Genomic DNA, 25,433 nt, shown 5'->3' with positions numbered 1-25,433 from the left:
GGCAGAGCACAAGCTGTCAGGCCTGGGAGCATTACCACTTTGCCTCTGTGCTGTGCCCATCACGACCACCAGGTCAGGCAGACCAAGGATGGCTCCCTGGTGTGAGGCACATCATTTCTAGAAAGCACAATCTATAGGTCGCTTTGGAAAATGAGGGGCCAGAAGATGCATACATCTTCCATGTGAGGTGAGATGTGAAACCAACACCTTGTACAGAACCACCAAGGTTCTGTAAGTGCCCATGAAAGTGCCCATGGCCTCAGACTCACATTACACTAATTGATTAAAGAACAGCTTTATTGGTGACCTGAGGGAGCCAAAGTCTCCTTTCTGACCTCACTCCCAGGTGGCATCAGCCTGCAAGGCCTTCTCTGGGTAGGAAAGCCAATCACACGATTCAGGAGAGTTCCTGGCAAGCGGTCTCTACTCCTAATTAGAAAAATTCCAAATCCTGATTTGAGTCAACAAGGTCAAAGTCTCGAGCCCAGATGGGCATGGGGGCTCAGGAGGCTGGACTAGTTGTTTAGCAACATCTGGGGGGCCCTGCAGTCGAAGTACAGGCCAGGAAGGCCACAGGAAATTGCCCCAAGTTTCCACGAGGATTCACACTTGAGTAGGGCCCAGGACTTGGCCCTCAGATTGCACTTTGGATACGGTGGGGTCAGAACTCTGCCCTCTTGTCCTCGGCATGCTGAGGCTCCGTGGTCTGGGCTCAGTGGTGCTGCCACAGCCTGCTGCATGTCCTAAGGCTGGGATATCTCCAGGTTCTTGATGGGATACAGGTACCACATCACAACCCCCGAAGGATTGATGGTCACTGTGAAGAAGGTATCAATCCGGAGGCCACTGATGACATCCCCTGTGTAGATGTCCTGCGCCTGCAGTGGGGAGGGACATCACCAATGCCACCATGAGAATGGCTACACAGAAACCCCTTGAGAGGACGCAGAAGCCTGGGCTGTGGCCTGTCTGTGCGAGGCCTCCAGTATTCCCTCCAGAGGTGGGAAGCCCGAGTCTCCTGTCACAGATATTCGAGCACAGGCAGTGGGGCCAGCCCCAACCCAAGTGAAATGCTGAGGAGCACGTCAGCAGGGCTGACCAGTGGGAGGAGAAGCGTGGCTGTTAACAGGACTCACATTTATGTATAGTAGTTCTGCTGACACAGCTGGAAAACACCAGCACAGAGAATGGCACCAGCCACATCCCTCTGTGTCTGTATCTGCCCCAGGGGCACCTGCCAGAGGGCCTAAACCCCATGGCTCCGGGGAGGATACATGTGAACAAGGCCCCCCACCCCCCCAGCAGTGCCTTCCCAGGGAAACTTTAAGCCTAAAGGCTGGGCCAGTGGCTGCGGGCAGCAGGGCACTCACCTCATATGTTAGAGACTTGTTGAAGGTCAGCCGGGCAAGGGAGGTGTGGTAGCGATAAGGCATATCTGTCCTGCGGCTGAAGAAGACTATGGCGCTGGCCTCGTTGGACAGGGGCTTCATGAACACTTCAATGTGAGATTTCTCCTGGTTACAGAAGATGGCTACTGGCTAGAGTCTCTTGCTCAGATAGGCCATGAAGTCTCCTTCCTAGCCTTCCCCGAGCCCTGGGTCCCCCCAGCCCACCGGTCCTTGTCATGCAGAGGCTGAGGGAGGCCGCAGACCTCCACCTGGTTTAACTCTCCTCCTCTCCTTCCTTCCCTGACTCAGTGGATGTCTGCCCTCGCCTACTGAGCCAGGCCCCTATGTTAGGACAGAGACAAATGTTGCATGAGGTCCTGCCTGAGAAGCTCAGAGGATAACAGGAGGGCTGAAGGCAGAAATGCAGAAGTAGAGGCAGCGCAGCGTGAGAGTGGGTGCTGGCTGGGGCAGCTGCCATTGTGGGGCTGGTGGGCACTGTGCAGCGGAAACCAGGACTCCGCCCCAGGAGGGCACACGGTGGAGCTGCAGGTGAACTCCCATCCACCCCACCCCCCAGAAGTTCTCCGGGCCCCACTCTCCCTCCAGCGACCTGGCAGAGATTAATTCCCCCTCTGGGGATCCCAGTTTTTTTGTTTTTTGTTTTTGTTTTTTTTTGAGATAGAATCTCACTTTGTCTTTCTTGGTAGAGTGCTGCAGTGTCATAGCTCACAGCAACCTCAAACTCTTGGGCTTAGTGATCCTCTTGCCTCAGCCTCCTGAGTAGCTGGAATTACAGGTGCCTGCCACAATGCCCCGCAATTTTTTTTTTTTTTACAGTTTTTGGCCAGGGCTCGGTTTGAACGTGCCACCTCCAGCAAATGGGGACGGCGCCCTACTCCTTTGAGCCACAGGCGCCACCCATGCCCGGCTATCTGTTAGAGACAGGGTCTCACTCTTGTTGAGGCTGGTCTCAAATTCATGAGCTCAAGAAATCCACCAGCCTCGGCCTCCCAGAGTGCTAGGATTACAGGTGTGAGCCCCCGTGCCTGGCCCGGCATTGCAGTTCTGTAGGGGCCTTCTATAGTTCTGCAGATTTCTTTTTATCAGAGTGTCAGGAATTTGGTAAAGAACAAAGGCTTTGGGGTGACACTTGGAGTCCAGTCTTGTTTATGCCAATTGTGTACCCTTGGGATAAAGATACTTAGACTCTTGAAGTTTCAATTTCCTCTTTTTTTTTTTTGAGACAGTTTCAAGCTGTCACCTTGGGTAGAGTGTTGTGGCGTCACAGTTCACAGCAACCTCCAACTCTTGGGCTTAAGTGATTCTCTTGCCTCAGCCTCCCAAGTAGCTGGGACTACAGGTGCCCGCCACAATGCCTGGGTATTTTTTGGCTGCAGTTGTCATTGTTACTTAGCAGACCCAGGCCGGGTTCTAACCCGCCACCCTAGGTGTATGGGGCTGACACCCTTGCCAACTGAGCTATGGGTGCCGCCCAGTTTCCTCATTTGTAAAACAGAGAAAAAATATCCAGCTTGCTGAGAAAATATATCCAGAATGCCTGGCCCACTACTCAATAAATAGTAGACACTAGTAGTAGCAGCAGTGTTCTCCTCCTTGCCTAGAACAACTCTTTAAATTCTGGAGGGGTTCAGCGGCGCCCGTGGCACAGTTGTTATAGCGCTGGCCATATGCACCGAAGCTGGCGGGTTCAAACCCAGCCCGGGCCAGCTAAACGACGACAACTGCAATGAAAAAACAGCCGGCCATTGTGCCAGGTGCTGTAGTCCCAGCTACTTGGGAGGCTGAGGCAAGAGAATCACTTAAGCCCAAGAGTTGGAGGTTGCTGTGAGCTGTAATGCTACATCACTCTACCGAGGGTGACATAGTAAGACTCTTGTCTCAAAAAAATTCTGGAGGGAAGCCCTAGTCCTCTGTAGGCCATTACAGGTGTGCAGAAGCCCCATGCTGTGCTGTTCCTTGTGCACTTATGTGGGACATTTCCCCCACCCAGTTCCCTTAAGCTATCCATCTCTAGCATAGCTCTCACCCAGCAAGGGCAGGGTGGGCAGTTGGAGCAGCTCCCAGCAGTATCCACAACCACATGCAACCAGGAGGGGTGGCATACAGAGACCCAACTCCCTCCTGCACCCTGGGTGATCTCTAGGCAGGTTCCCTTGCTCTCCGGGGAACCCAGTTCCTCAGCGACCCCCCTTCCGTCCCCCCACACCCTAGTACCTTACGAATCCTGCGTCCCTGGATGCCTAACGGGTCCTGATTGATTCTGATCATGAGTGGATTCTGCAGAATGTCCATGTTCTGGGGAGTTATGGTACGCAGGTCTGTGGACATGAAGAGAGGGGCCGCCAGCACCGTCCACAGGGCCATCTGGGCCTGGGCTTGATCTAAGCTGAGGCCAAAGTTACCAATGAGCAGCTGGGGGCAGAGGAGAGGAGTGGTCAGTTCTGCCGTCATCAGGGAGGCAGGCACGGGGGCCATCCCCAAACTTCCAGCCAAGGCAAGAACAAAGAGGGATTGGGGAAGGACAGCCGCATTTGGGGTTCTGGATCAATGTACACCATTCCACAGCTGCATCGCCTTGGGGCAAGTCAGTCAAGTCACCTTTCATCTGAGCATCAGCTTTTACTTTTCCATTAAGAGCATGGGGGTGACAATAAGCTCTGGCTGCAGCACGGGTTGTTCAGATGTTCAAATGGGATCCTGTTGCCAAAAAGTTTATTAGGTGGGACATGCACGTCAAAAAATACTCCCAGAGTGGCAGTGGTAGGAAATAGGGACCGGGACAGAGTCCCTATGCTTGCCACTGGCCACCCACCTGCCCCAGCCACAGCTGAATGACCAAGGGGGACTCCTGACACCCAGGCAACCAATCCATAGTCAGGACACAAATAATTATTGCTAAGGCAACATGGTTGTGGACTTAATGATAATTTAAGTAGTGTGTATATGCCTGACACTGTGCCAAGCGAGCATTTAAAAGAGTTATTTCGTTTAACTTTCAAAAGCCCCTACATAAGGAAGCTACTATTATCCTCATTTCCAATTGCCAAAACTGACGCACAGAAAAAATTAAGTAACTTGCCCAAGGTAAGTGGCTGAACTGGAGCTAAAACTTATGCCTGACACTGTGCCAAGCAAGCATTTAAAAGAGTTATTTCGTTTAACTTTCAAAAGCCCCTATATAAGGAAGCTACTATTATCCTCATTTCCAATTGCCAAAACTGAGGCACAGAAAAAATCAAGTAACTTGCCCAAGATAAGTGGCTGAACTGGAGCTAAAACTCCTTAGCAGGCCAGCTGCTGCTCATCCAGCCTGCCCCTCCACTATTGGTATTTATAATCCTTATAATCTTAAGTAGTAAATGTTTATTGACTAAATAAGCAGATAACCATAAAGCTATGAGATAAATGCAAAAAACAGTCACCAGGGCTATGACTGGGGTAGGCCCAAAGGGCTAGAAGCAGAACTCGGCGTCTGCGGAGGGCTCTGCTGGATAGCAGGGCAGGGGCACTGGGAGAGGGGTCAGAGGTAAAGAGAGGGCAGTGCAGACCCTGGGAAATGGCAAGAGAGCCTGGAATAGTCATGATCTTTGCCCTGCAGGGGAATAGTAATATCTCTCTACAGATCAAGTTCTCAAACTCTAAGAAACATCAGAATTCCTGGGGAGGCTCAGCACTAGTGGTTACAGCGCCAGCCACATACGCCGAGTCTAGCGGGTTTGAAACCAGCCTGGGCCAGCTAAACAACAATGACAACTGCAAGAACAACAACAAAAAAAATAGTTGTGCGTTGTGGTAGGTGCCTGTAGTCCCAGCTACTTGGGAGGCTGAGGCAAGAGAATCTCTTGAGCCCAAGAGTTGGAGGTTGCTGTGAGCTGTGACGCCATGGCACTCTACCAAGGGTGACATAGTGAGACTCCATCTCCAAAAAAAAAAAGAATTCCTGGGGAGATGGTTAATAATGGGCATTCCCAGGTCACTCGCCTGAATATTTTGATGCAATATGGGGACAGCTGGAGGGGGCTGGAAACAGAATTGTATACAAGCTTTCAAGGTAGGTCTAATACCACCAGTTCAGGGACACATTTCAGAAACGGTAACCTAGAAACCGGCAATGAGCATCCAGGGAAGAAGCACACACAAGGCAATGGGGAGCAGTGCCCTCTGGATGGCAGGTAGGCTTAGGGACATCCCCTTCCGACTGGTACCATGTCTGGGTCGTTCCAGTGCCCTGGGCCAGCCACCGGCTGCAGTACATTCTGGTGCTGCACAAACCAATCCAAAATGGACAGCACACTACCCCAAGAGTCCTGGATATCGTCATAGTTTCGCCAGAGGTTGCAGATGTCTGCCAGCAGACTGTAGTTCACCTGGAAGTGGGAGGAAGGCAGAGTCCAGCACCAGAACCACACCCTGTTGCGTGGAGGCCTATACAAGCTGAGGAGGTTCAGCACAGGACACTGAGGGTAGCAAAAACAGGCTCCCCAGCATGTTCAGGATGAGGAAGGCCACTGTGGGGGTGGCCCTGCTCCCTCTGTGCATGCTGGCGCCAGGAGCCTACCTTGCCCTCTTGTGCCAGCCTGGACTAAACCCGCAGTGTGGACCCAGGCTGGTGTGCCTACAACCCTTCTCCCCCTTGCACACCCACCTCCTGTGTTTTATCTGCAATAGTCAGCTTTCTCCCCTCAGGTCTGAAAGTCTAAGCCCATCCTCTTTAGTGTCAAAGAGGGGCCCCTGGCAAGGAGCCCGCCAGCCCACACAGTACAGCCCTGGATTCCGACTCCTAGGCTGGGCACTATGTGCTAACTTGTGGCTCTCCTGTCTCAAATGCTCAGCCCACCTGATGGGGACCTCCTCCCTCTAAGACCCTGGACTGGCTCAGCTGGTCCTCTTTTGAGGGGTACTTATGACCTTCTCTTTAGCTACCTACAAATTGGCGTGTGTGCAAATGTGGTGAGAGCGGCCATATCTCTGGAAGGCCACCTCCCTGAGGCCTGGTTGTGGGAAGCACTGTTGGGCAGGGCCCAAAATGGCTTACCCTTGGGGGGAGGCCCCCTTCATAGGCTGGCCAGCTGCAGGAGAAGGCAATGGGGCGGCCTGTGGCATTCAGGGCAGCAGCCATCTTGGGGTACCCTGGAGAAAGCCCAATCCATTTCAGGATTGAGGAGGTATAGGAGGCACTCTGGGCCTCTGTCCAAACCTTTTCCCCACCAAATGTGAGGAAACGCAGGCTCCAAAGAGTCGGTGCCTCCCCAGGTACCCAGAGCCTTAAACACTTCCTGGGTCGGCCACAGTGCCCCCACTCCCCATACTTAGGGAACTTGAGAGTCATGATCTTCCTAACCCCTGAGTGAGGGGATTGGGAAACAGGCAAACCAAGCTCAGCCAGATGGGCTCTGGTGGGCCTGTCATGGCCATCCCTCCCTGCCTACCTGATCAGTCCCAGCCATCCAAAAAACTCACCCTCAGCTCGTTCCTCAGGGGTTGAAAAGCAGCCGTCCAGCTTCAGCATGTCCACCTTCCAATCAGCAAAGGTCTGGGCATCCAGGACAACCTTGTCTAGTGTGGTGCCTGGGTAACCCATGCAGGTCAAGTTACCCAAATCCTCGTAGATGCCCAGCTTCAGGCCCAGGGAGTGAGCCTGCAGGGGTTAAGAGCACAGTGGGCTCAGGCAAGACCCTCAAGGCGCCTCTTCACAGGCACATCTAAGCCCCATGAAAACCTTCAGTGGCTCCCACCAACTGAAGGAGAGGGTCCCAGCTTACTTCTGCTATCCCTTCTGCCATCTCTCTGAGATCAGCTCAAGAATTGCTTCCAGGGAACCTTCCTGGAATTCCAGGCTGAAGAAGATGTCTTTCTGGCTCTCACCCACCACAATTGACCAACTAGGTGTTCATTTGTCTGTATCCTCCACCATACTGTGTCATCTCATACAGGGATTGTGTAAATGAGCCCTATGCTGGGTAAGGGGAAAGGGGTGGTCTAGCCATTAGGCCAAGGACAGGACTGGGGTGGGGCTCACATAGTCAGCCAGGAAGGCAATGCCGTGAGGGAAGCGCCTGGGATCAGGCACTAGGCGGCCACTGGCATCGCGCCCTCCGATCCAGCAGTCATCGATGTTGAGGTATATGTAGCCAAGGTCCCGCCATCCATCCTGCGCCAGCCGGTCAGCCATCTCCAAGAAGAGTCGCTCACTAGCAAGGGGCAGGGATAGGGCAGCTCAGTGGCCCAGCCTGGCCCTCCCCATAGCTCTGAGTGTACCTGGGCTAATAAAACCATGACCTGGCTGAGGACTAAGCCAGGTAACAAGTGTAAATGGCCAACAGGGATTGCTCACGAGTCATAAGCAAGAAGAGTGGTCAAAGGGCAGGACTGGGTTAGGGTTAGCACAAAGCCATGGCCTTTATTTGTTTTAAGAGATGGGATGTAGGGCCAGGTGCCTGTGGCTCATGCCTGTAATCCTAGCTAGTACTCTGAGAGGCCGAGGTGGGTAGACTGAGCTGAGGAGTTCAAGACCAGCCTGCGATAGAGAGACCCTGTCTCTAAAAATAGCTGGGCATTGTGGCACGCACCTGTAGTCCCAGCTACTCGGGAGGCTGAGGCAAGAGGATTGCTTGAGCCCAAAATTTGAGGTTGCTGTGAGCTATGATGTCATAGCACTCTGAGGGCAACAAAGTGAGGCTCTATCTCAAAAAAAAAAAAGAGAGAGAGCTGGGATGTCATTATGTTGCTTAGGTTGGTCTTGTGCTCCTGGCCTCAAGTGATCCTCCTGCCTCGTGACCTGTCTGCACAGTCCTGGGCAAGGCTTGTCAGGTGGGTGCAGACTTTACACCTTACCTGATACAGTTCTTTGGGTCCTCCTTACAATTAGTGTTGCAACGGAAGCGTTCCCAGGCTAGCCAGCCCATGGGTGGCGTCCGTAGGAGCCCATTGTCCAGCATCAGCACTTGGGCTACCAGTACCAGCAAGAGCACTGGGGGGGGAAGGGGTGTGACTGTGAGTGGCTCTCACAGCCCCAGCCTTCACCCCACCCCACCCACATGCTGCTCAGCCCCGCAGAGGCTGCCTGTCTGCATATTAGGAGAACACGACTCCTGGATGAAGGCAAAAATCAGAGCAGTAAGTGGGAGGATGGCGTTGGGGGCAAGGCAATATGTTTGAGGTGTGGCTTGTTGCCACAGCAGTGCTGGAATTGGCAAAACTGACATCTGCCTTGGTGTGTTTCACACTTTATGGGGGCAAGACATGATTGCAAGAGGGACTTTACCTAACAATTGCAATCAGTGTAACCTGGCTTATTGTACCCTCAATGAATCCCCAACAATAAAAAAACAAAACAAAACTGACATCTGAAGTTATTTCCTTCCTATACCCCTGGTCAGTTCCCCCTACCCTGTACACAGAAATTAACAATACACATATTCCTCAACTTACCATGTGGCTACATCCAGATATTACATTGAAAACTTTGTAAGCCAAAAAATGCGCTTAATACACCTAACTTTATGCATTTATGCACTTAGCATACCCTACCTGACACATACCAAGCATACTTGTGTTAGCCTACAGGTGGGCAAAATCATCTAACACAAAGCCTGTTTTATAAGCAAATGTTGAATAGCTCATGTAACTTATTGAATATTGTACTGGAAGTGAAATAGAATGGTCATATGGGCACCTGAAGGACAGTTTCTACTGAATGTGTGTCACTTTAAAACCAACATAAAGTCAAACCATAAGTCAGGGACTGTCTGTACATTGCAGCCCAATTCCAGGCCTCCCTAAGCCTGGGTTCAGTGTTTGCTCTCTACCACTGACCTGTAAGAGGGCTCAGAGGGCTTAGGAAGTCAGCTATCTTGGACCTGAATCCAACTTGCTTACATAGGCCCTTTCCCCTCAGGCCTCAGTTTCCTTGTTGGTCACATGAAGTTACTACGGGGCCACTATGGGACTTTATAAGGCTGTTTTCAGCACATGTTGATATTAGGTAAGATAGGGCTTCTGTACTTAGGGAAAGGGGTTGAGAAAGGAAGGCCTCTTTGAGCCAGGTGCAGTGGCTCGTGCCTATAAACCCTAGCACTTGGGCAGGCCAAGGTGGGTGGATTCCTCGAGCTCAGGAGTTCCAGCACAGCCCGAGCAAAGGTGAGACCCCATCTCTATGAAAAATAGAAAATTTGCCAGGCCTTGTGGGGTAATCTGTAGTCCCAGCTACTGGGGAGGCTGAGACAAGAGGATTGCTTGAGTCCAGGAGTTTGAGGTTGCTGTGAGCTATGATGCCATAGCACTCTACCCAGGGTGACAGAGACTGTGTTTCAAAAAAAAAAAGCCTCTTTGGAAGGGAACTGATTCCTGAGTGGGCACCTCCTCCTTTCCTGGCCCAGCTCCAAGAATAAGAGAAAGGAACTCATCTCCCCACATAACCCACATCAGGGAAGAAGGGCCAGACACCAGAAGGCTGGAACTTCCTCCAAGTAGCCCTCACCCCTATCCTCCCAAAGCCTGCGAGGATGACTCGACCCCTGCTAAGTACCTGTCTTCAGCAACATTGCTCCGGACTCAGCGTCTGAGGATCAGCTCAGCTCTGTTCTGCTTGTCTCAGCTTTGTATGTTGGACTCTGGAAGCTAGGAAACGTTAGAAAAACACTGGGGCACGACTGCTTGGCTAGCCCTGCCTCCCGTCACCTTTGGGGTGGATCCCGCACTCGGTCCCCAAGTTGCCCTCACTACCCCACCCCATCGTCAGCCATCACTTCCCAGAGCTTGTTTCTTCCTTCAGAAGTACTAAACAAGGTGTCTTGGACGTTAGGCCTCACCCTCTCTGCAGTGGCAGGAGTCCCAAGAGCCTAAGGACGGCTCTCTGCCTGGGCCAAAAAGGGGAAGTGGCAGGCTCCGGATCGCCCAGGAAGAACCGAGGCGCGGGACCGGAATCCGACTCTGGACTTCCACCTGGTCCATTGCTTCCGCCCCGGCTCTCCAAAACGGCAGAGTCCCCTCCCGCCACACTTACCCTCGCGACACACTCGGTCCAGCCACCCGCTTCAGACTTCGGAACCGCAGTCCGTCACCTGATAAGCCCACAGCGTTCCAGTGGGGGCAGGGCCTCACCGCAAACCTTTCGGCGCAACCTATCAGAATCCCCCTAGCAACGTGGAGCCCCGCCCGCCACCCGCCCCAGACACACACCCCTGCAACACCCACCCTTCCGCGCCTCCCTAAGCCCCGCCCCCGTGAGCTCGTGCCTTGCGCGCTCCCGAGGGGGGCGCGAGCCCGGCAGGCGGTGAGCCCGGATGTTCGTGGTCCTTCACGGCTGTGTGGCCCACGGGGGCGAGGATGGTGCCCCAGCACGCTGCAGGCGTCCAGTAACTAACTGTGCGGTGGACACCTGCCGGGGGCTTTGTGCCAGGGGATGAGGGAACACCCCGCCTGCTGTGGAGGATGCTGGACCCTGGTGGGGGGGGGTTTCGGGGGGGAAAACAACCCAGATGATGGACACAGCTCTCAAAGAATCAGGAGGCTGTCCTCCCACACTGGACGCTCGAAGGACTTCTCCCACAGGCACTCCACACATTCCACCCTTCATGGGTCCGTCCAGTGTTTATTGAGAGAGTACCTAGGACCAAGGTCGTTTCTGGGCACTGCGGGGCGGGGTGGGGGTGGGGCTGAAAGGAAAATATCACTCTTTTTCCTCGTTTATCATGAGGGGCCTGGCGGACACTTTGTAACAAAGGTCAGGTTAATGGGAGAATAGCGAACCGGTTTATTGAATCAGAGTTTGACGTGATATGGGAACCTTAAGAAATGTCCCAAAGACACAGGGACAACTGTATTTTTATGCTTAGGTTTGATGAGAAGAGAACAGCTATCTAGGAATGTGATTTGACAACAGCATCTGGCCTTCTGTCCTGGGGATTATGGAGGGAGAATCTGACAACCTCTCATTAGACACAGTGACCCAAGGAATGTCTTCATAGCCCATTCTTACTCATGATCTGTGACCCACCTTGGGGACAAAGAATTCTGAGGCCCTTCCTGTGTCCTTAGGTTCAAAGTACTCAGCATGTCAGAGCGCCACACTTTGGGGTATCATTTGGCCTGTCCCAACAGCATTACCACACAGGTGACCACTGGGTGTCTCAAACATGACTGACACCAAACTGAACACCTGCCACCTGCCACTTCCCGCATAATTACAACTCTCCTTCCAGGTGCTCCAGCCAAAGCCCTGGAATCCTCCTTTACCCTCACCCCTGCTGCCAGTCCCTGCACCCTCTCCCTTCACCCCGTACTCAGATCTAGCCACCCCACCCTGGTCTCATCTTGCCTGCATTATTGTTGCAGGGTCCTTTCTCCTGCTTCCATTCAAGTCTTCTCTCTTTTTTATTTTTATTTTTATTTATTTATTTATTTTGAGACAGAGTCTTACTTTGTCACCCTCAGTAGAATGCCGTAGCATCACAGCTCACAGCAACCTCAAACTCTTGGGCTTAAGTGATTCTTTTGCCTTAGCCTCCCAAGTAACTGGGACTACAGGTGACCGCCACAACGCCCAGCTATTCTTTGGTTGCAGTTGTCATTGTTGTTTAGCAGGCCAGGCTCAAACCCACCAGCTTTGGTGTATGTGGCCAACGCCCTACTCATGGAGCTATGGGCGCTGAGCCTCTTTTTCTGTTTTTTTTTAGAAATTTATTTTTATTTTATTTTATTTTTTGCACTTTGTTGCACTCAGTAGAGTGCCGTGGTGTCACAACAACCTTCAATTCTTGGACTTAATCAATTCTTTTGCCTCAGCCTCCCAAGTAGCTGGAAATACAGGTGCCCACCACAACGCCCAGCTATTTTTTGTTGCAGTTGTCATTATTGTTTGGCAGGCCTGGGCTGGGTTTGAACCTACCAGCCTTATAACCACTGTGCTATGGGCACCAAGCCTCAAGTCTCCTCTCTCTGCAGCAGCCAAGTGATCCCAGGGAACAGCTCAGGTCACCTGTCACTCAAAACCCCTCCAGAGCCACTCACCTCTGGCGTGACAGCCCATAAGGATTTACAGAGCCACACCAACCCCATCTGTCCCTGTGTCCCACTGCTGCCCAGCCAGACTGGCCTCTTTACAGGGCCACTGCACTGGTTGTTCCCTCTGACTGGAAAGCTCTTCCTCCAGGCACTAGGATGGCTAGCTCTCTCATTTTCTTCAAGTTTTTGTCCAATGTCACCTTCCCAGTGACACCTACTCTGACCATTTCAATTAATATAGTAATCTCCCCACCCCTCCCTGCTCTATTTCTTTCATGGCACTAATTACCGCCTAACACATTTATTGTGGTCTATGCTATTAATATCAATTGAATAAAATTTAGGGGGGCAGACAGTGAATAGGAAATAAAGCCCTGAGTGCAGAGATGTTTCGTATATAGTGGTGGGTTTGATAGAAATGGAAATACAAGCCAGGGATGTGGTAGAGACACAAGGGCAGCTACTGTGCCTTCCATTGTCAGGGAGGGTACATCTGAGCTGAGACTCAAGTGGTGTGAAGGAGCCCTGAGGAGCAGAGCTGGAGTGAGGGGAGAAGGAAGGCTATCCAAAGGCTCTGAGGGGGTAACCAACAATTTCACGGGGAGATGTTTGCTGGCGCCGGCGCTACCAGAGCCTTCGGGGAAACTCTCGGGTTTGGTTGTGAGTTCCTGCAGCCTTCCCCCGCAGGCCTACCTGTGGACCCACGCCGGGCAGAGCCTGGAGATTCAGGGCGGGGTGGCAGAGGCAGAAATGGATAATTCCCCAGGGCAAATGTCGGCTGACCCCCGGGGCCTCGCGGGCTGTATAGATGCCCGCCCTTAGGAGGAGCCTGGCTTGGCTCTGAGGGAGAAGTGGGCTGGGCGGGGAGAAGGGGAAGAAGGGGATCCCAGGGCAAGGAGATGGACTGAGTCATCCCGGCGACGGGCTGGGTCCAAGACCAGCAAATAGCCTGGGGGGTGGGGGTCTGAGTTCGAGGCTGTCCTGCACTGACCAGCTATGTGGTTCGGGCAGGTCACCGCCCTCTTGGGCCTCAGTTTCCCTCCTTTGTGGACCCAGGAGCGGCTGCGTGGATGAGTGAGTACTGGGCGGGGAAGGGCGGGAGCAGTAACCCGAGCTCCCGGGAGGGGTCTCCCTGTTCCCGCAGCCACGTTGGCGGCTCGGGCGGCGGAGGCGCGGGGATCGGCCCCAGGCGCGGCCGCAGACCCACCCCGCGGACTGCCCTCCTGGGCATTGGCGCCGGAGGTGAGAGCGGGCCCAGCGGACTCCGGGAGGAGGTGGCCAGGGGGAAGGCGTGGCCGCGGGGACTTGGCGGGAAGAGCCCCACCGCGCGGACGGGGAAACAGAGGCAGCAAGCCGCCCCCCCAGTACGTGGCGTGCGCCGGGGAGATCCTGGCCGAGGTGACCTCTGTTTGACAGCGACGGCCAGGTTGGCTGGGCGGTCCCACGCCCCAGCCCAACTTTCTTCCAACAAAAGACTCGAGTCTCCGGGAAGACCATCGGGCCTGGCATCCCTACCAGTGGAGACGAGGGGACCCCCTGCCCCAGTGTCTCAGTGCTCGGCTTAGGACGAGCAGCGAGGCCATTCGTTGGGCAAACAAACATCTGTGATCTTCTCTTCCCGCTTTCAGGGCTGTCCCGCTGGAATGCCTGCCCCCCATCCCAGGGCCTGGCTTATTTCTCTCCATAGCCCTCATCATCGGTCTTTATTGGTTTTGTTTGCTTACGGTGCGTCTCTCTCCCCCTGTCCCAATGTAGGGTTTGGCGGGGAGGGAACTTTGTTTTGTCGGCTGGTATATTCCCATTAATTCAGCTACTTCCGGGGGCCTCTTTGAGCCCTGCACACTGCTGGGATTATTGAGGGTTACTCGGCTTGCTGAGCCAAGCTGAGTCTCACCCTAGACGTTCTGGGGGTGGAACACTCTTGTAAACACTAACAAAATCTTCAAGCCATAAGGAAAAAAACCCAAAGCCAGAGTACCTCTGGGCAGGTCACCTTAGGTCAGGCCACCTTGGTGGTCAGAGCTGCCTTAGATATGGTGATCAGGGAAGGCCTCCTGGATTACGTCACTTCACTTCAAGCCCACATAGAAACTGGCAAGTGCTAGAAGGGAAAAACTGGAAGCTGTGAGGGCACCTGCCTCTGACCTAACTTCAGGGGGCAGGGAGATGAGTTCTGAGCAGTAACGGTCAAGACATGGGGACCCAGCCCTTTAAGATGTTTATCGGTACCTGGCCTGGGTAGATGGGTGGGGGGATTATCAGGGTTCAAGGAAGGCTTCCTGGTGGAGGTAGTGGTTTCACTGGGCCCCAGAAGAGGAATTGGGGTCTCATTCTTTAGGATTTGACTGTGTTTGAGAATTGTTTTTTGCAGGTTTCAGGCAAACCTCGTGGTCAAAGGGCTGAGCTATGTGGCCAGATAGACGTTTCCTGCCCTCCCCCATGAGCCCCTGTTGGTAAGTAGGTCAAGTGGGGGCAAGACATCTCTGAGAAAGTGTGAGGGAATTGGGAGGCCAAGCTGTTCTCACTAGCCAGCATGACCTTTGGCAAGTTCCCTTCACTGCTCTGGGTCTTAATTTTCTATGAGTTAGGATGATTGGGTCAGTTGCTTTTTATGCTCCCTGGGGCATCTACATTCAGTGATCGTGGTTGGTCCTTCTCAGCCATACCTGTGTTTGTGCCACACTCTCATTTAGGGAGTGGGTGCTCATCTGAGCCCTCATAAGGCAGAGCAAGACTGCCTTGCACCAGTCTGGCCCCTAAGGCTGCAATTTGAGAAAGAAAATAAACTTTATCTGAGGAATTTTTTTCTTTTTTTGTTTTTTGAAAGAGCCTCAAGCTATTGCCCTGGGTAGAGTGCCGTGGCATCACAGCTCACAGCAACCTCAAACCCTTGGGCTTAAGTGATTCTCTTGCCTCGGCCTCCCAAGTAGCTGGGACCACAGGTGCCCACCACAATGCCCAGCTATTTTTTGTTGTTGTTGCGGTTGTCATTGTTGTTTTACCAGGCCCCGGCTGGATTTGAACCTGCCACTCTCTGTGTATGTATGTGGCCGGCGCCCTACCCACTGAGCTATGGGCTCTGCCATTTATCTGAGGAATTTGAGACTCGTTGAATTATTAGCCCCAGACAGGCATTGAAATAAGACAACAGTCAAGTCTCACTATTCTCTTATACTAAATAATTACCTTTGTTTTGAGACAGAATCTCACTCTGTCACCCTGTGTAGAGTGTAGTGATGTCATCCTAGCTCACTGCAACCTCAAAGTCCTAAGCTCAAAAGGATCCTCCTGCCTAGCCTCCTGACCTCCTAGCTGGGTCTACAGGTTTGTGCTGTGATGTCTGGCCTATTACCTCTTGGATCCAGTTGCTAGGTGGGCTTTAGACTAACTGACAGCAAGTAGCCATAAAATACCATGGGCTGGACACATTAGTTTATGCCCTAAATTCAACAACATATAGCCAATCACTAATCAATCTTCTCTCTGCAGACCAGTAAAAGTTTCGTCAAACACCTCACTTCTTATTCCTTTTTGCCTTTAAAAACATGCTGGTAGGCTCTGTGCCTGTAGCTCAGCAGCTAGGGCTCCAGACACATACACCGGGGCTGGCGGGTTCAAGCGCAGCCCAGGCCTGCCAAACAACAATGGCAACAACAACAAAAAAATATTCAGGCCTTGTGGGGGGCACCTGCAGTGCCAGCTACTTGGGAGGCTGAGGCAAGAGAATAGCTTAAGCTCAAGAGTTGGAGGTTGCTATGAGCTGTGATGCTGCAGCACTCTACCAAGGGCAAAATAGTGAGACTCTGTCTCAATAAATAAATAAATAAAATAAAAACATGCTGTTAGGCCAGAGGTGGCGGCTCACACCTGTAATCCTAGTGCTTTGGGAGGCCAAAGTGGGAATATTGCTTGAGACAAGGAGTTCAAGGTTGCTTGAGCTGACCTTTACTCTAGAGTAAGAGTAAGGGGCAATAGAGTAAGACTTTATGTCAAAAACAACAACAAAAACAAACAAACAAAAACCCTGCTGTAACAAAGGTGGAGCCCTCCTCAAGGCAACTTGGAAGTGTGTGTGTGTCCTGGGCAGCTGTCTTCATTTGGCTCAAGTAAACTCTTTAAAGTTACATTTTGTGTCTCAGTGTCTGCCTTCAGGTTGGCAAGATTCCACTACGCCATACACGAATGAAAGGCCAGTAGAGGCCCAGTGGGTCATGGAAACCCTGGAGGTTTGGTCTCAGAGTTGGAACTGAGAACTCTTAGGTTATTATTAGGGGATAATTTAGGTACAATGTTTTCTATGGGTTTGGGGTCCATGTCAGCCCAGCTGGGGTCTATTTCTTTGGATTTTATTTATTTTATTTTAATTGATTTATTTCAGATTAATATGATGGTACAATGACTGGGTAACATTGTTTTTGGGGGGAGTTTTTGAGACAGCCTCAAGCTGTCGCCCTGGGTAGAGTGCTGTGGCATCATAGCTCACAGCAATCTCCAACTCCTGGGCTCCAGCAATTCTCCTGCCTCTGCCCCCCAAGTAGCTGGGACTACAGGCGCCCGCCACAATACCCGGCTATTTTTTTGTTGCAGCCATCATTGTTGTTTGGCGGGCCTTGGCTGGATTCCAACTCGCCAGGTCAGGTGTATGTGGCTGGCGCCTTAGCCGCTTGAGTCACAGGCGCCGAGCCAGGGTAGCATTGTTGGTGTTTGTTAGGTAAGGTCCAAGTTATAGTAGAGCCCTTCACCCAGGGGGTGTGCTATGTACACTTACATTGTGCCCTTTAGGTGAGAGCATACTGATCCTCCTCCCACTTCCCTCTCCTCCTCTGTATTTCTTTGGATTTTAAAAAGCTGTGTCCAGGGCGGCACCTGTGGCTCAGTGAGTAGGGCGCCGGCCCCATATACCGAGGGTGGCGGGTTCAAACCCGGCCCCGGCCAAACTGCAACAAAAAAAAAAAAAAAAAAAAAATAGCCGGGCGTTGTGGCGGGTGCCTGTAGTCCCAGCTACTCGGGAGGCTGAGGCAAGAGAATCGCTTAAGCCCAGGAGTTGGAGGTTGCTGTGAGCTGTGTGAGGCCACGGCACTCTACTGAGGGCCATAAAGTGAGACTCTGTCTCTATTAAAAAAAAAAAAAAAAAAAGCTGTGTCCAGGCTGGGCACAGTGGCTCATGTTCAAGACCAGCCTGAGCCATAGAGAGACCTTGTATCTAAAAAATAGCCAGGCATTGTGGCGGACGCCTGTAGTCCCAGCTACTTGGGAGGCTGAGGCAAGAGAATAGCTTGAGCCCAAAAGTTGGAGGTTGCTGTGAACTATGATGGCATGGCACTCTACCAAGGGTGACAAAGTGAGACTGTCTCAAAAAATAATAATAATAAGGGCTCAGGGTAGCACAGTGGTTATGGCGCCAGCCACATACACTGAAGGTGGCAAGTTCAAACCCAGCCCGGCCCAGCTAAACAACTGCAACAAAAAAATAGCCGGGCGCTGTGGTGGGCACCTGTAGTCCCAGGTACTTGGGAGGCTGAGGCCAGAGAATCGCTTAAGCCCAAGAGTTTGAGGTTGCTGTGAGCTGTGACACCACCGCACTCTACCCAAGGCGACAAAGTGAGACTCTGTCTCAAAAAATACAATAAAATAAAAAGTTGTGTCAAGGTCATACTATGCTTCCTGGTCTGATACAATCGCATTATCCTTTTCTCTGTGTCCTCTGATATCCAATTTTTTACATGATCCTCACAAGGTCCCTTTGAGAGAAATGGAAGGAAAGACCAGCTCATTTTGCAGATGAAGACACTAAGAGCCTCAGGGACACAGCAAGTGAGTAGGGGCTGCAGGGCGAGGGCCCAGGTCTCCTACCAAGCCAAGGTTCTTCCCCACAGGGGCTGCCTCCCTCTCTAATTCTGTCACATCTCTCACCTGACAGTTATTGTGGAAGCCATGAAATTGAATGAGAGAAGTGTAGCCCACTATGCACTGAGCAACTCCCCAGCGGACCACACAGGCTTCCTGCGCACTTGGGGGGGGCCAGGGACCCCACCTACCCCCAGTGGCACTGGTCGAAGATGCTGGTTTGTTCTCAAGGGCAACCTGCTGTTCTCCTTCGAGAGTCGCGAGGGCCGGGCCCCACTGAGCCTGGTGGTGCTGGAGGGCTGCACAGTGGAGCTGGCTGAAGCTCCAGCATCTGAGGAGTTTGCCTTCACCATCTGCTTTGATGCCCCTGGAGTGCGTCCACACCTGCTGGCAGCAGATGGGCCAGCGGCCCAGGAGGCTTGGGTGAAGGCACTGTCCCGGGCAAGTTTTGGCTACATGCGCCTGGTGGTACGGGAGCTGGAGAGCCAGTTGCAGGAAGCCCGCCGGAGCCTGGCCTTGCAACGACACTCATCCTGGAAGGCTGTTGCTAACCGCTGTAAGCCCCAGGCTCTTGAGTATTGGTCCCTGGGCCTGGAGAATGGCCACTCCCTTCCCAGAGATTATAGCCCTGTGGGCTTAGTTGAAGAAGGGGGCAGCAGGTGGGCAGGGCGAGGGTCGGGTGAGTGGGAGTTGCAGGGCCCTGCCAACCTCCTGTTAGGCAGTGGGCAGAGCCCTGTGTCCCCTGAGACCTCCTGCTTTTCCACCCTGCACGACTGGTATGGCCAGGAGATTGTGGCACTACGGCGGAGATGGCAGCAGAGAGCCCAGGGGAGCCAGGCAGAATATGGGGAACAAGAGGAACAGGCTAGGCCTTGAGCCTGGGCCCTTTGAGGTTTGCCCCTGTCCTGCTGGTCAGGACACCAGGGCCAGTGCTTTTTCAAGAGTTAAATGTTTACTCATTTGCAAGGTTGCTTCTGGGAGTATTTCCGTGTATTTTAGGGAGTCTCCAGGTTCTGGACCCAACCTTGTACCTGGAGAGGACTGAGGAATCATGACTTCCATCCTCTTTCTTTCCTGAGACAGAGAGGATAGGTAGCTTGCTCAGAGTCACAGAGCAAGACCCAAGTCTCAGGCGCCGGCCCCATATACCCGGGGTGGGTGGTGGGTTCGAACATGGCCCCAGCCAAAAACTTCAAAAAAAGAAAGACCCAAATCTCTTGACTATGCTGGACTGCCCCTCACTGAAGGGAGTCAGTGAAATGGAGGAAGTGGGAGCTGTTACATAGCCATGGGTTATTTTACCTTTGACCTACCACAACAGATTCTATAGCTACCATTTCCAACGTGGAGAATATTATGTCTTTTAAATACCAGAGGTTAGCTGAGGGGCTGACATTGTCAGAGAAGATGGATTTATTGTGTCATGGAGGTTTCTAGGGCCCAGCTCTTCCTGAGAGGGGTGGGAAGATTGGGCATGGGATCCCCACTCTGCAGTTTGGATAGGATCCTTTGGAGCAACGGTTCTCAACCCGTGGATCGCGACCCCTTTGTAACATTAGGCGTAATTGTAGGCATTGGGAAGGTTGAGAACCACTGCTTTGGAGAGAAAGGGCCTTCAGCCAATAAAGAGGGATTTATTCTTCTCAGAAAGTGTTGGGGTCCACATCCTCTGTCCCTGGCTGCCCTGTCAACAGATGGTGCTAGACGTTGGCCCAGGAGGGGCTGATAGCTTTCATGTGTCAGCAGAAACCCCTCCTGTACTGTGTCCTCAGCAGCCAGTTCCCGGAGATGCCACGTGAGAAGCTAAAGAAGAGGTGGAGTGAGAGTATGGCTCCCTGGGGAAAGCCAGTTTGGTACTTTGGTTCTCAGTCGTAGGCATCCTAGTACTTAGACACAGGATTCCTGGAACTTTGTGGTAATTCTTATCTCTGGGCTGGGCTTCCGTAAAGATGCTTCTGCTCCTGAAACTGCTAATGAAGCCATCTAGAACTCTTTCACAGTCTTGCTTGCCACCAGGCTAACTTGCCCAAACCTCATTGCTAGTCTCCCAGCATCCCAACAACTGTTTTCTTTTTCTTTCTTCTTCTTTTTTTTAGACAGTTTTGCTCTGTCACAAAGGCTGGAGTGCAGTGGTGTGATCATAGCTCACTGCAGCCTCGAACTTCTGGGTTCAAGCAATCCTCCTATCTCCAAAGGAGCTAGAACTATAGGCTGGCTAGTTTATTATTTTTCTTTTTTATAGAGACAGACCACCCAGAGTGCTGGGGTTACAAAGAGATACATGCTTAGCCCTGTTTTCTTTTTCTAGTTCTGGGCCAGAGGCTAGACCAGCTGATGCCCTAGGGGCATGGCGGCAGTGGCTGGTGGGAAGATGCGAAGCCTGGTTGAATCTGCCCCTTTGTCTCTTAACCGGGCCTTGGGCAAACCAAGTCTCAATTAAGCCACAGACAGTAGCTCGGAGTCTCTCATCCTCGGCAGCTGGAGATGCTACCCAGGGCCGTTCCCTCATCCTGTTTCCCGGTTCTGTAGCCACTGCACTTTATATACAGATATTACAGCATTTATCTTTCTTATTATCACAGTTTTTTGTATATGATTTAAGCACCGAATAAAGGTTTTTTACTATTACTCATAACGGGCCCTTAGGTTTGTTTCAACCGTCCCCTGACGCCTGCCCCAGCAGCCCTGCGGAACTGGGTGCGGTAACAATGACAAGTCTTCACTCGGCCCACCCGGGGCTCGCACTGGAACCCGGGAGGAAGGGAGAACGGGGGTCGGTTTCGCTCTGGTGACGTCACTACGTTGGGCGGTGAGAAGCTCCCAACGCCACAGGAACTGCGGCCACTGCGCAAGTGTGAGGGCTGGGCTTCTCGTGTGCTCCAAAAGCCTCGCGAGGCTTGGGACGGCGTTCTTCTTGAGGGCGGCACCCTTCCTGAGGGCCGCACCGGCGTTGGACCGCGGGGTCCGGGTGTTTGGGGAGGGGCGGAGCTGGGAGATGGCGTCCGGAGCGGCTCGCTGGCTAGCCCTGGCACCCGTCCGGTCCGGGGCTTTCCGGGGCGGGCCAAACTTGAGGAAACGTGGCAATGCCGGCGGCTCGGGTCAGAACTTGGTGCCGTCTAGGTCAGTCATCGTTACCCGCAGCGGCGCCATTTTGCCCAAACCGGTGAAAGTGAGTGTCTGCCTGGAGGCGGGGCGAAGGGGCCGAGGCCAATTGTTGTGGGCGTGCGAGGCGGGCCGACGCTGATTGACGGGAGTAGAGGCCAATCGTACGATCGTCTTAGATTGCTAGGCGGACCCAGGACAAATTTTTACGCTAATGTTGATTATTAGCGAAATGGTCAGTTTGAGCCCAGTGTTGAGCTGGGTGCTGGGGGCAAAAGCGAGAACGGTGGTATTTTGCACCACCTTTGTGGTGCTTTGTGCGTCCAGTTTCGATAAGTGATGTAATTTGGACAAGTAATCTTTGCGTCGTCCAGTGGATGTAATGAAATAATGAATTGCGAAAGGATTTTGTAAATAAAGGGTATGTGGGAAGGACTATCTTTTTATGAGTTGTCGCTTGGTATTTAATTCATGGGATATGCAAGACAGGTGCAGGAAATTAAGTCACTGTTTTTATAACTGAAGAATTAGGGGCCGGGGCGGTGAAGTCAGTATCCTTGGCTGGCAGCTGAGTTAGGTCTTGGCATCCTGGCTGTTTTGGGTGCAGCTCCCACCAGGTCCTGTTTTTTCCCGCCTCCGGATGCTATCACGTGCCCTCATTACCTTTGAGTTCTTCTCTGAGGAAAATGGAAACAGTTCCTTATATCAAACAAAAGTTTGCTTTTTGACTGCAAAGCTGTGTGGGAGTTAAAAAACAAACTCTTTTAAAGCTCGTCTGGCCTATGCTAACCGACAGAACTGACTGCGGGGTGCTTTCACAGCAAGCAAGGAAAGAAGGTGCGTGATCCATGCTTGGGAAAGAGCTGCCTAATAAAAAGGCACAGCTAAAAATCTTTTCTTTTTTTTCCTTTTTTTTTTTTTAGAGACAGAGTCTCACTTTATGGCCCTCGGTAGAGTGCCGTGGCCTCACACAGCTCACAGCAACCTCCAACTCCTGGGCTTAAGCGATTCTCTTGCCTCAGCCTCCCGAGTAGCTGGGACTACAGGCGCCCGCCACAACGCCCGGCTATTTTTTGGTTGCAGTTTGGCCGGGGCTGGGTTTGAACCCGCCACCCTCGGTATATGGGGCCGGCGCCTTACCGACTGAGCCACAGGCGCCGCCCAAATCTTTTCTTTTTTGAACTCCAGGAAAATAGGAGGAAATAAGGGTGAGGTTTTACTGACTTTTCCCCAGTCCATGTAAATAGTCTTACAGTGTAAAGATGTGCCCACTTGCAAACGCACCTGTTTGTAAAATTTAATGTGGTGCAATCAAATTTCTCAGGTGTCAGGAAACCTGTTACTTAATTAACTGTATGGGATAGGCCTTCACCGTGCACTCTCTGTAATCCATCTTCTGGTATAATCCAGCCCTCTTACTTTCTCACCTGTTTGTCTGTAGCAGGTTGTGCCCTAACTTTTAGATGTCTGGAGTGCCTTGTACTGTTCAGCATCTACTTTGATGGCCGTAACAATTACTATATCTCCTTTTCTAATTATTTTTCTTGCTCTGAATTATTCTAATGACTTTAAAAAATGGAGTTGCTTACAGTTGGTCTGGGGTCCTCAAAAGGGAATGCGCACGGAGGGCCAGGCCTTCTGTGGTCCTGCCAAGTGCACTCTGGTGCTCACATCCACCACTCTGACCTTCTGCAGATGTCCTTCGGCCTTCTCCGCGTGTTCTCCATTGTGATCCCCTTTCTCTATGTTGGAACACTCATTAGCAAGAACTTCGCTGCTCTACTTGAGGAACATGACATTTTTGTCCCAGAGGATGACGATGATGATGATTAACAGGTAAGATTGCTTTACCCCTAGATGGACCAGGAGCAAGAGGGAGGGTGAAACATCTGACCTGTGATACTGTCTGGCCTGGGAGAAGCATTACATACTTGGGGCAGAGGCTTTAATGAATTGACTAACTTGGTGGCTAATACTTTTATTTTGCTTTTTCCCTGTGTTGAATTGACTTACACATTCACTGAGATCTCTTCTAACTAAGTTGATATACCCTCATTTAATTAATCCACACATTTTCTTGACCGTTTAATATGCCTTACACACCCACCACCAACAGCCTCATTTCAGCAGCTCCATATTGAAATTTAGAAACTGCAAGTCCTCCCCAGTCAGCTCTAATTACCAAGCTCCCCACCAGTACAACCTGTACATGGACATCACAGTCTGGTTCATACACTGCTCACAGACCCTGGAACCAGGAGTTCCCATCCTCTTCCCATTCAGCTTTCTTGTGTTGACTTCCTGTGTTCTAATATATGCTGCATGGCAGGGTTACCATCATAGATAAGGATACTCTTGACTCCTCAGCCTGGCATTCAAGGCTTGCCATAATCTGTTCACACTTTTTTGTTTTTTGAGACAGAGCCTCAAGCTGTCGCCCTAGGTAGAGTGCTGTGGCATCACAGCTCACAACAACCTCCAATTCCTGGGCTTAAGTGATTCTCTTGCCTCAACCTCCCAAGTAGCTGGGACCACAGGCGCCTGCCACAATACCCAGCTATTTTTTGGTTGCAATTATCATTGTTGTTTGGCAGGTCCAGGTTGGATTCGAACCTGCCAGCTCTGGAGTATGTGGCAGGCGCCTTAGCTGCTTCAGCCACAGGCACCGAGCCATTTTTTTTTTTTTTTTTGAGAAAGAATCTCAGCTTGGTCACAGCAACCTCAAACTCCTGGGCTCATGTGATCCTCCTGCCTCAGCTTCCCAAGTAGCTGGGACTACAGGCGTCCACTACCACCCCTGATTAGTTTTTCTGTTTTTAGTAAAGACAGGGTCTCCCTCTTGCTCAGGCTGGTCTCAAATTCCTAAGCTCAGGTGATCCACCCGCCTTAGCCTCCCAGAGTGCTAGGATTATAGCCCTTGCACCCGGCCTGCTCACACTTCTTATCCAATCTCATCTTCTGTATTCCTGCCCACATACCTATCTTTAATAGTCACCATTTCTTAAATTACCCACACTTTTATTCAACCTCAAGCATTGACTCATTGTCCTCCCACAGAGGGCTCTTTCCCAGTGTTCTTGTGTTTTAATTCTACCCCTTCTTCCATGTTTTCTTGAGATAAGATCTTGCTCTGTTGCTCAGCCTGGAGTGTACTGACACAGTCATAGCTCTCTATAACCTCCAACTCCTGAGCTCCAGCAGTCTTCCCATCTAGCTAGGACTACAAGCGCATGCCATCATACCCAAGTAATTTTTTATTTTTTTGTAGAGATGAGGTTTCACCATGTTGCCGAGTCTGGTCCTGAGTTCCTGACCCCAAGTGATCCTCCTGCCTTAGCCTCCCAAAGTGCTAGCATTATAGTCATAAGCCACTGTGTCCTGGTCTCAAAGTCTTTGGTCTTTTCATCCCTCCATTTGAAAGAGAACTGTTCCTTCCTCTGAGTGACCAGTAACTCTTAAAATGCTCCATGTTATGTGCTTAAATACACACCAAAATTCTACTAGACTATGAGCTGTTTGCTGGCAGGGAACAGGTTTTTTATACATGTAGGACCCCAGTGCCTGACCTGTGGTGAATACCCAGTAAATAAATAATCAAATGTACTCAAAGCTGCCTTTTTTTTTTCTTTTTTTTTTTTTTTTTGCCATGTTGGGTAAAACTTCTTTGTGGAATTCTCTTTCAGGATATGGATGGAGGACTGCTGAATTACCCAGTTCACTGCTGCTTTCCTTTCTTCCAGGGCATGGAGGAAGTACAGAATGGAGAAGGCACTAAAGAAATGGTGAGGCTCTCAGCCTCTCCTTCCCTGTCAGAAGGGTTCAGGGAAAGCCCTCAGCCTCCCCCATTCAGTGAAGCCTCCTGCATGGTTCATGACCATAGCCCCTATCCTGGAGGTTCCCCTGAGATGTGCTGTCTACTGAGCACTGGAAAAACAATCAAATATGAATAAATATAGTGAACAACAGCTACCTATGACTGAGTGGCAGCTGGAGGGCCTCAGTATGAACAGGCTGTAGTTGCTACAGTTTTTTGTCTCTGTTGTCCCTTTTTTATCAGAGAAACATAGACGC

At 51.6% G+C, this 25,433-nt stretch overlaps 3 protein-coding genes across 10 annotated transcripts; 2 read left to right on the top strand and 1 right to left on the bottom strand.

Moving 5' to 3' along the window:
• Positions 1-279: 279 nt before the first annotated feature.
• Positions 280-10,558, bottom strand: NAGA (alpha-N-acetylgalactosaminidase). The gene is made up of 10 exons (XM_053585494.1): positions 10,414-10,558; positions 9,937-10,028; positions 8,244-8,379; positions 7,429-7,600; positions 6,870-7,047; positions 6,445-6,539; positions 5,615-5,776; positions 3,624-3,821; positions 1,371-1,514; positions 280-878 (listed from the first exon to the last, which is right to left on the bottom strand). Exons 2-10 carry the CDS (start codon positions 9,950-9,952, stop codon positions 744-746), a joined length of 1,236 nt encoding a protein of 411 aa, XP_053441469.1. The 5' UTR covers positions 9,953-10,028; positions 10,414-10,558; the 3' UTR covers positions 280-743.
• A 2,746-nt stretch (positions 10,559-13,304) lies between these two features.
• Positions 13,305-20,874, top strand: PHETA2 (PH domain containing endocytic trafficking adaptor 2). 7 transcript variants are annotated; one of them, XR_008379038.1, is made up of 6 exons: positions 13,305-13,487; positions 14,042-14,138; positions 14,785-14,866; positions 18,151-18,227; positions 18,334-20,175; positions 20,569-20,874. XR_008379038.1 is itself a non-coding variant. In XM_053586243.1 (5 exons), exon 5 carries the CDS (start codon positions 18,348-18,350, stop codon positions 19,134-19,136), a length of 789 nt encoding a protein of 262 aa, XP_053442218.1. In that variant the 5' UTR covers positions 13,305-13,487; positions 14,042-14,138; positions 14,785-14,866; positions 18,151-18,227; positions 18,334-18,347; the 3' UTR covers positions 19,137-20,874. The 7 variants fall into 7 exon arrangements, 6 of the variants coding, with proteins under 6 accessions (XP_053442218.1, XP_053442222.1, XP_053442219.1 ...); XM_053586243.1 differs by having other exon boundaries at positions 18,334-20,874; XM_053586244.1 differs by lacking the exon at positions 13,305-13,487 and adding an exon at positions 13,498-13,655 and having other exon boundaries at positions 18,334-20,874.
• Positions 20,875-21,161: 287 nt separating this feature from the next.
• On the top strand, positions 21,162-25,387 carry SMDT1 (single-pass membrane protein with aspartate rich tail 1). 2 transcript variants are annotated; one of them, XM_053586314.1, is made up of 3 exons: positions 21,162-21,429; positions 23,058-23,198; positions 25,046-25,387. In XM_053586314.1, the coding sequence occupies exons 1-2, from the start codon at positions 21,256-21,258 to the stop codon at positions 23,193-23,195; spliced, it is 312 nt and encodes a 103-aa protein (XP_053442289.1). In that variant the 5' UTR covers positions 21,162-21,255; the 3' UTR covers positions 23,196-23,198; positions 25,046-25,387. The 2 variants fall into 2 exon arrangements, with proteins under 2 accessions (XP_053442289.1, XP_053442288.1); XM_053586313.1 differs by having other exon boundaries at positions 21,164-21,429; positions 25,103-25,387.
• Positions 25,388-25,433: the final 46 nt, after the last annotated feature.

This window comes from Nycticebus coucang, chromosome 3 (assembly GCF_027406575.1).
Source record: "Nycticebus coucang isolate mNycCou1 chromosome 3, mNycCou1.pri, whole genome shotgun sequence".
Classification (NCBI taxonomy): domain Eukaryota; kingdom Metazoa; phylum Chordata; class Mammalia; order Primates; family Lorisidae; genus Nycticebus; species Nycticebus coucang.
Note: the sequence above shows the minus strand (reverse complement) of the source record. Positions and strands in the feature narration are given on the sequence as shown.

Excerpts from the sequence above, each read along its gene's own strand:
- SMDT1 (XM_053586314.1), top strand. The coding sequence starts at position 21,256 with ATGGCGTCCGGAGCGGCTCGCTGGCTAGCCCTGGCACCCGTCCGGTCC. Across the intron at positions 21,430-23,057 it reads TTTTGCCCAAACCGGTGAAA|ATGTCCTTCGGCCTTCTCCG; the intron begins GTGAGTGTCTGC and ends GACCTTCTGCAG.
- PHETA2 (XM_053586247.1), top strand. The coding sequence starts at position 18,348 with ATGAAATTGAATGAGAGAAGTGTAGCCCACTATGCACTGAGCAACTCC.
- NAGA (XM_053585494.1), bottom strand. Across the intron at positions 7,048-7,428 it reads TTGCCTTCCTGGCTGACTAT|GCTCACTCCCTGGGCCTGAA; the intron begins GTGAGCCCCACC and ends TAACCCCTGCAG. Across the intron at positions 5,777-6,444 it reads AAGGGGGCCTCCCCCCAAGG|GTGAACTACAGTCTGCTGGC; the intron begins GTAAGCCATTTT and ends TCCCACTTCCAG.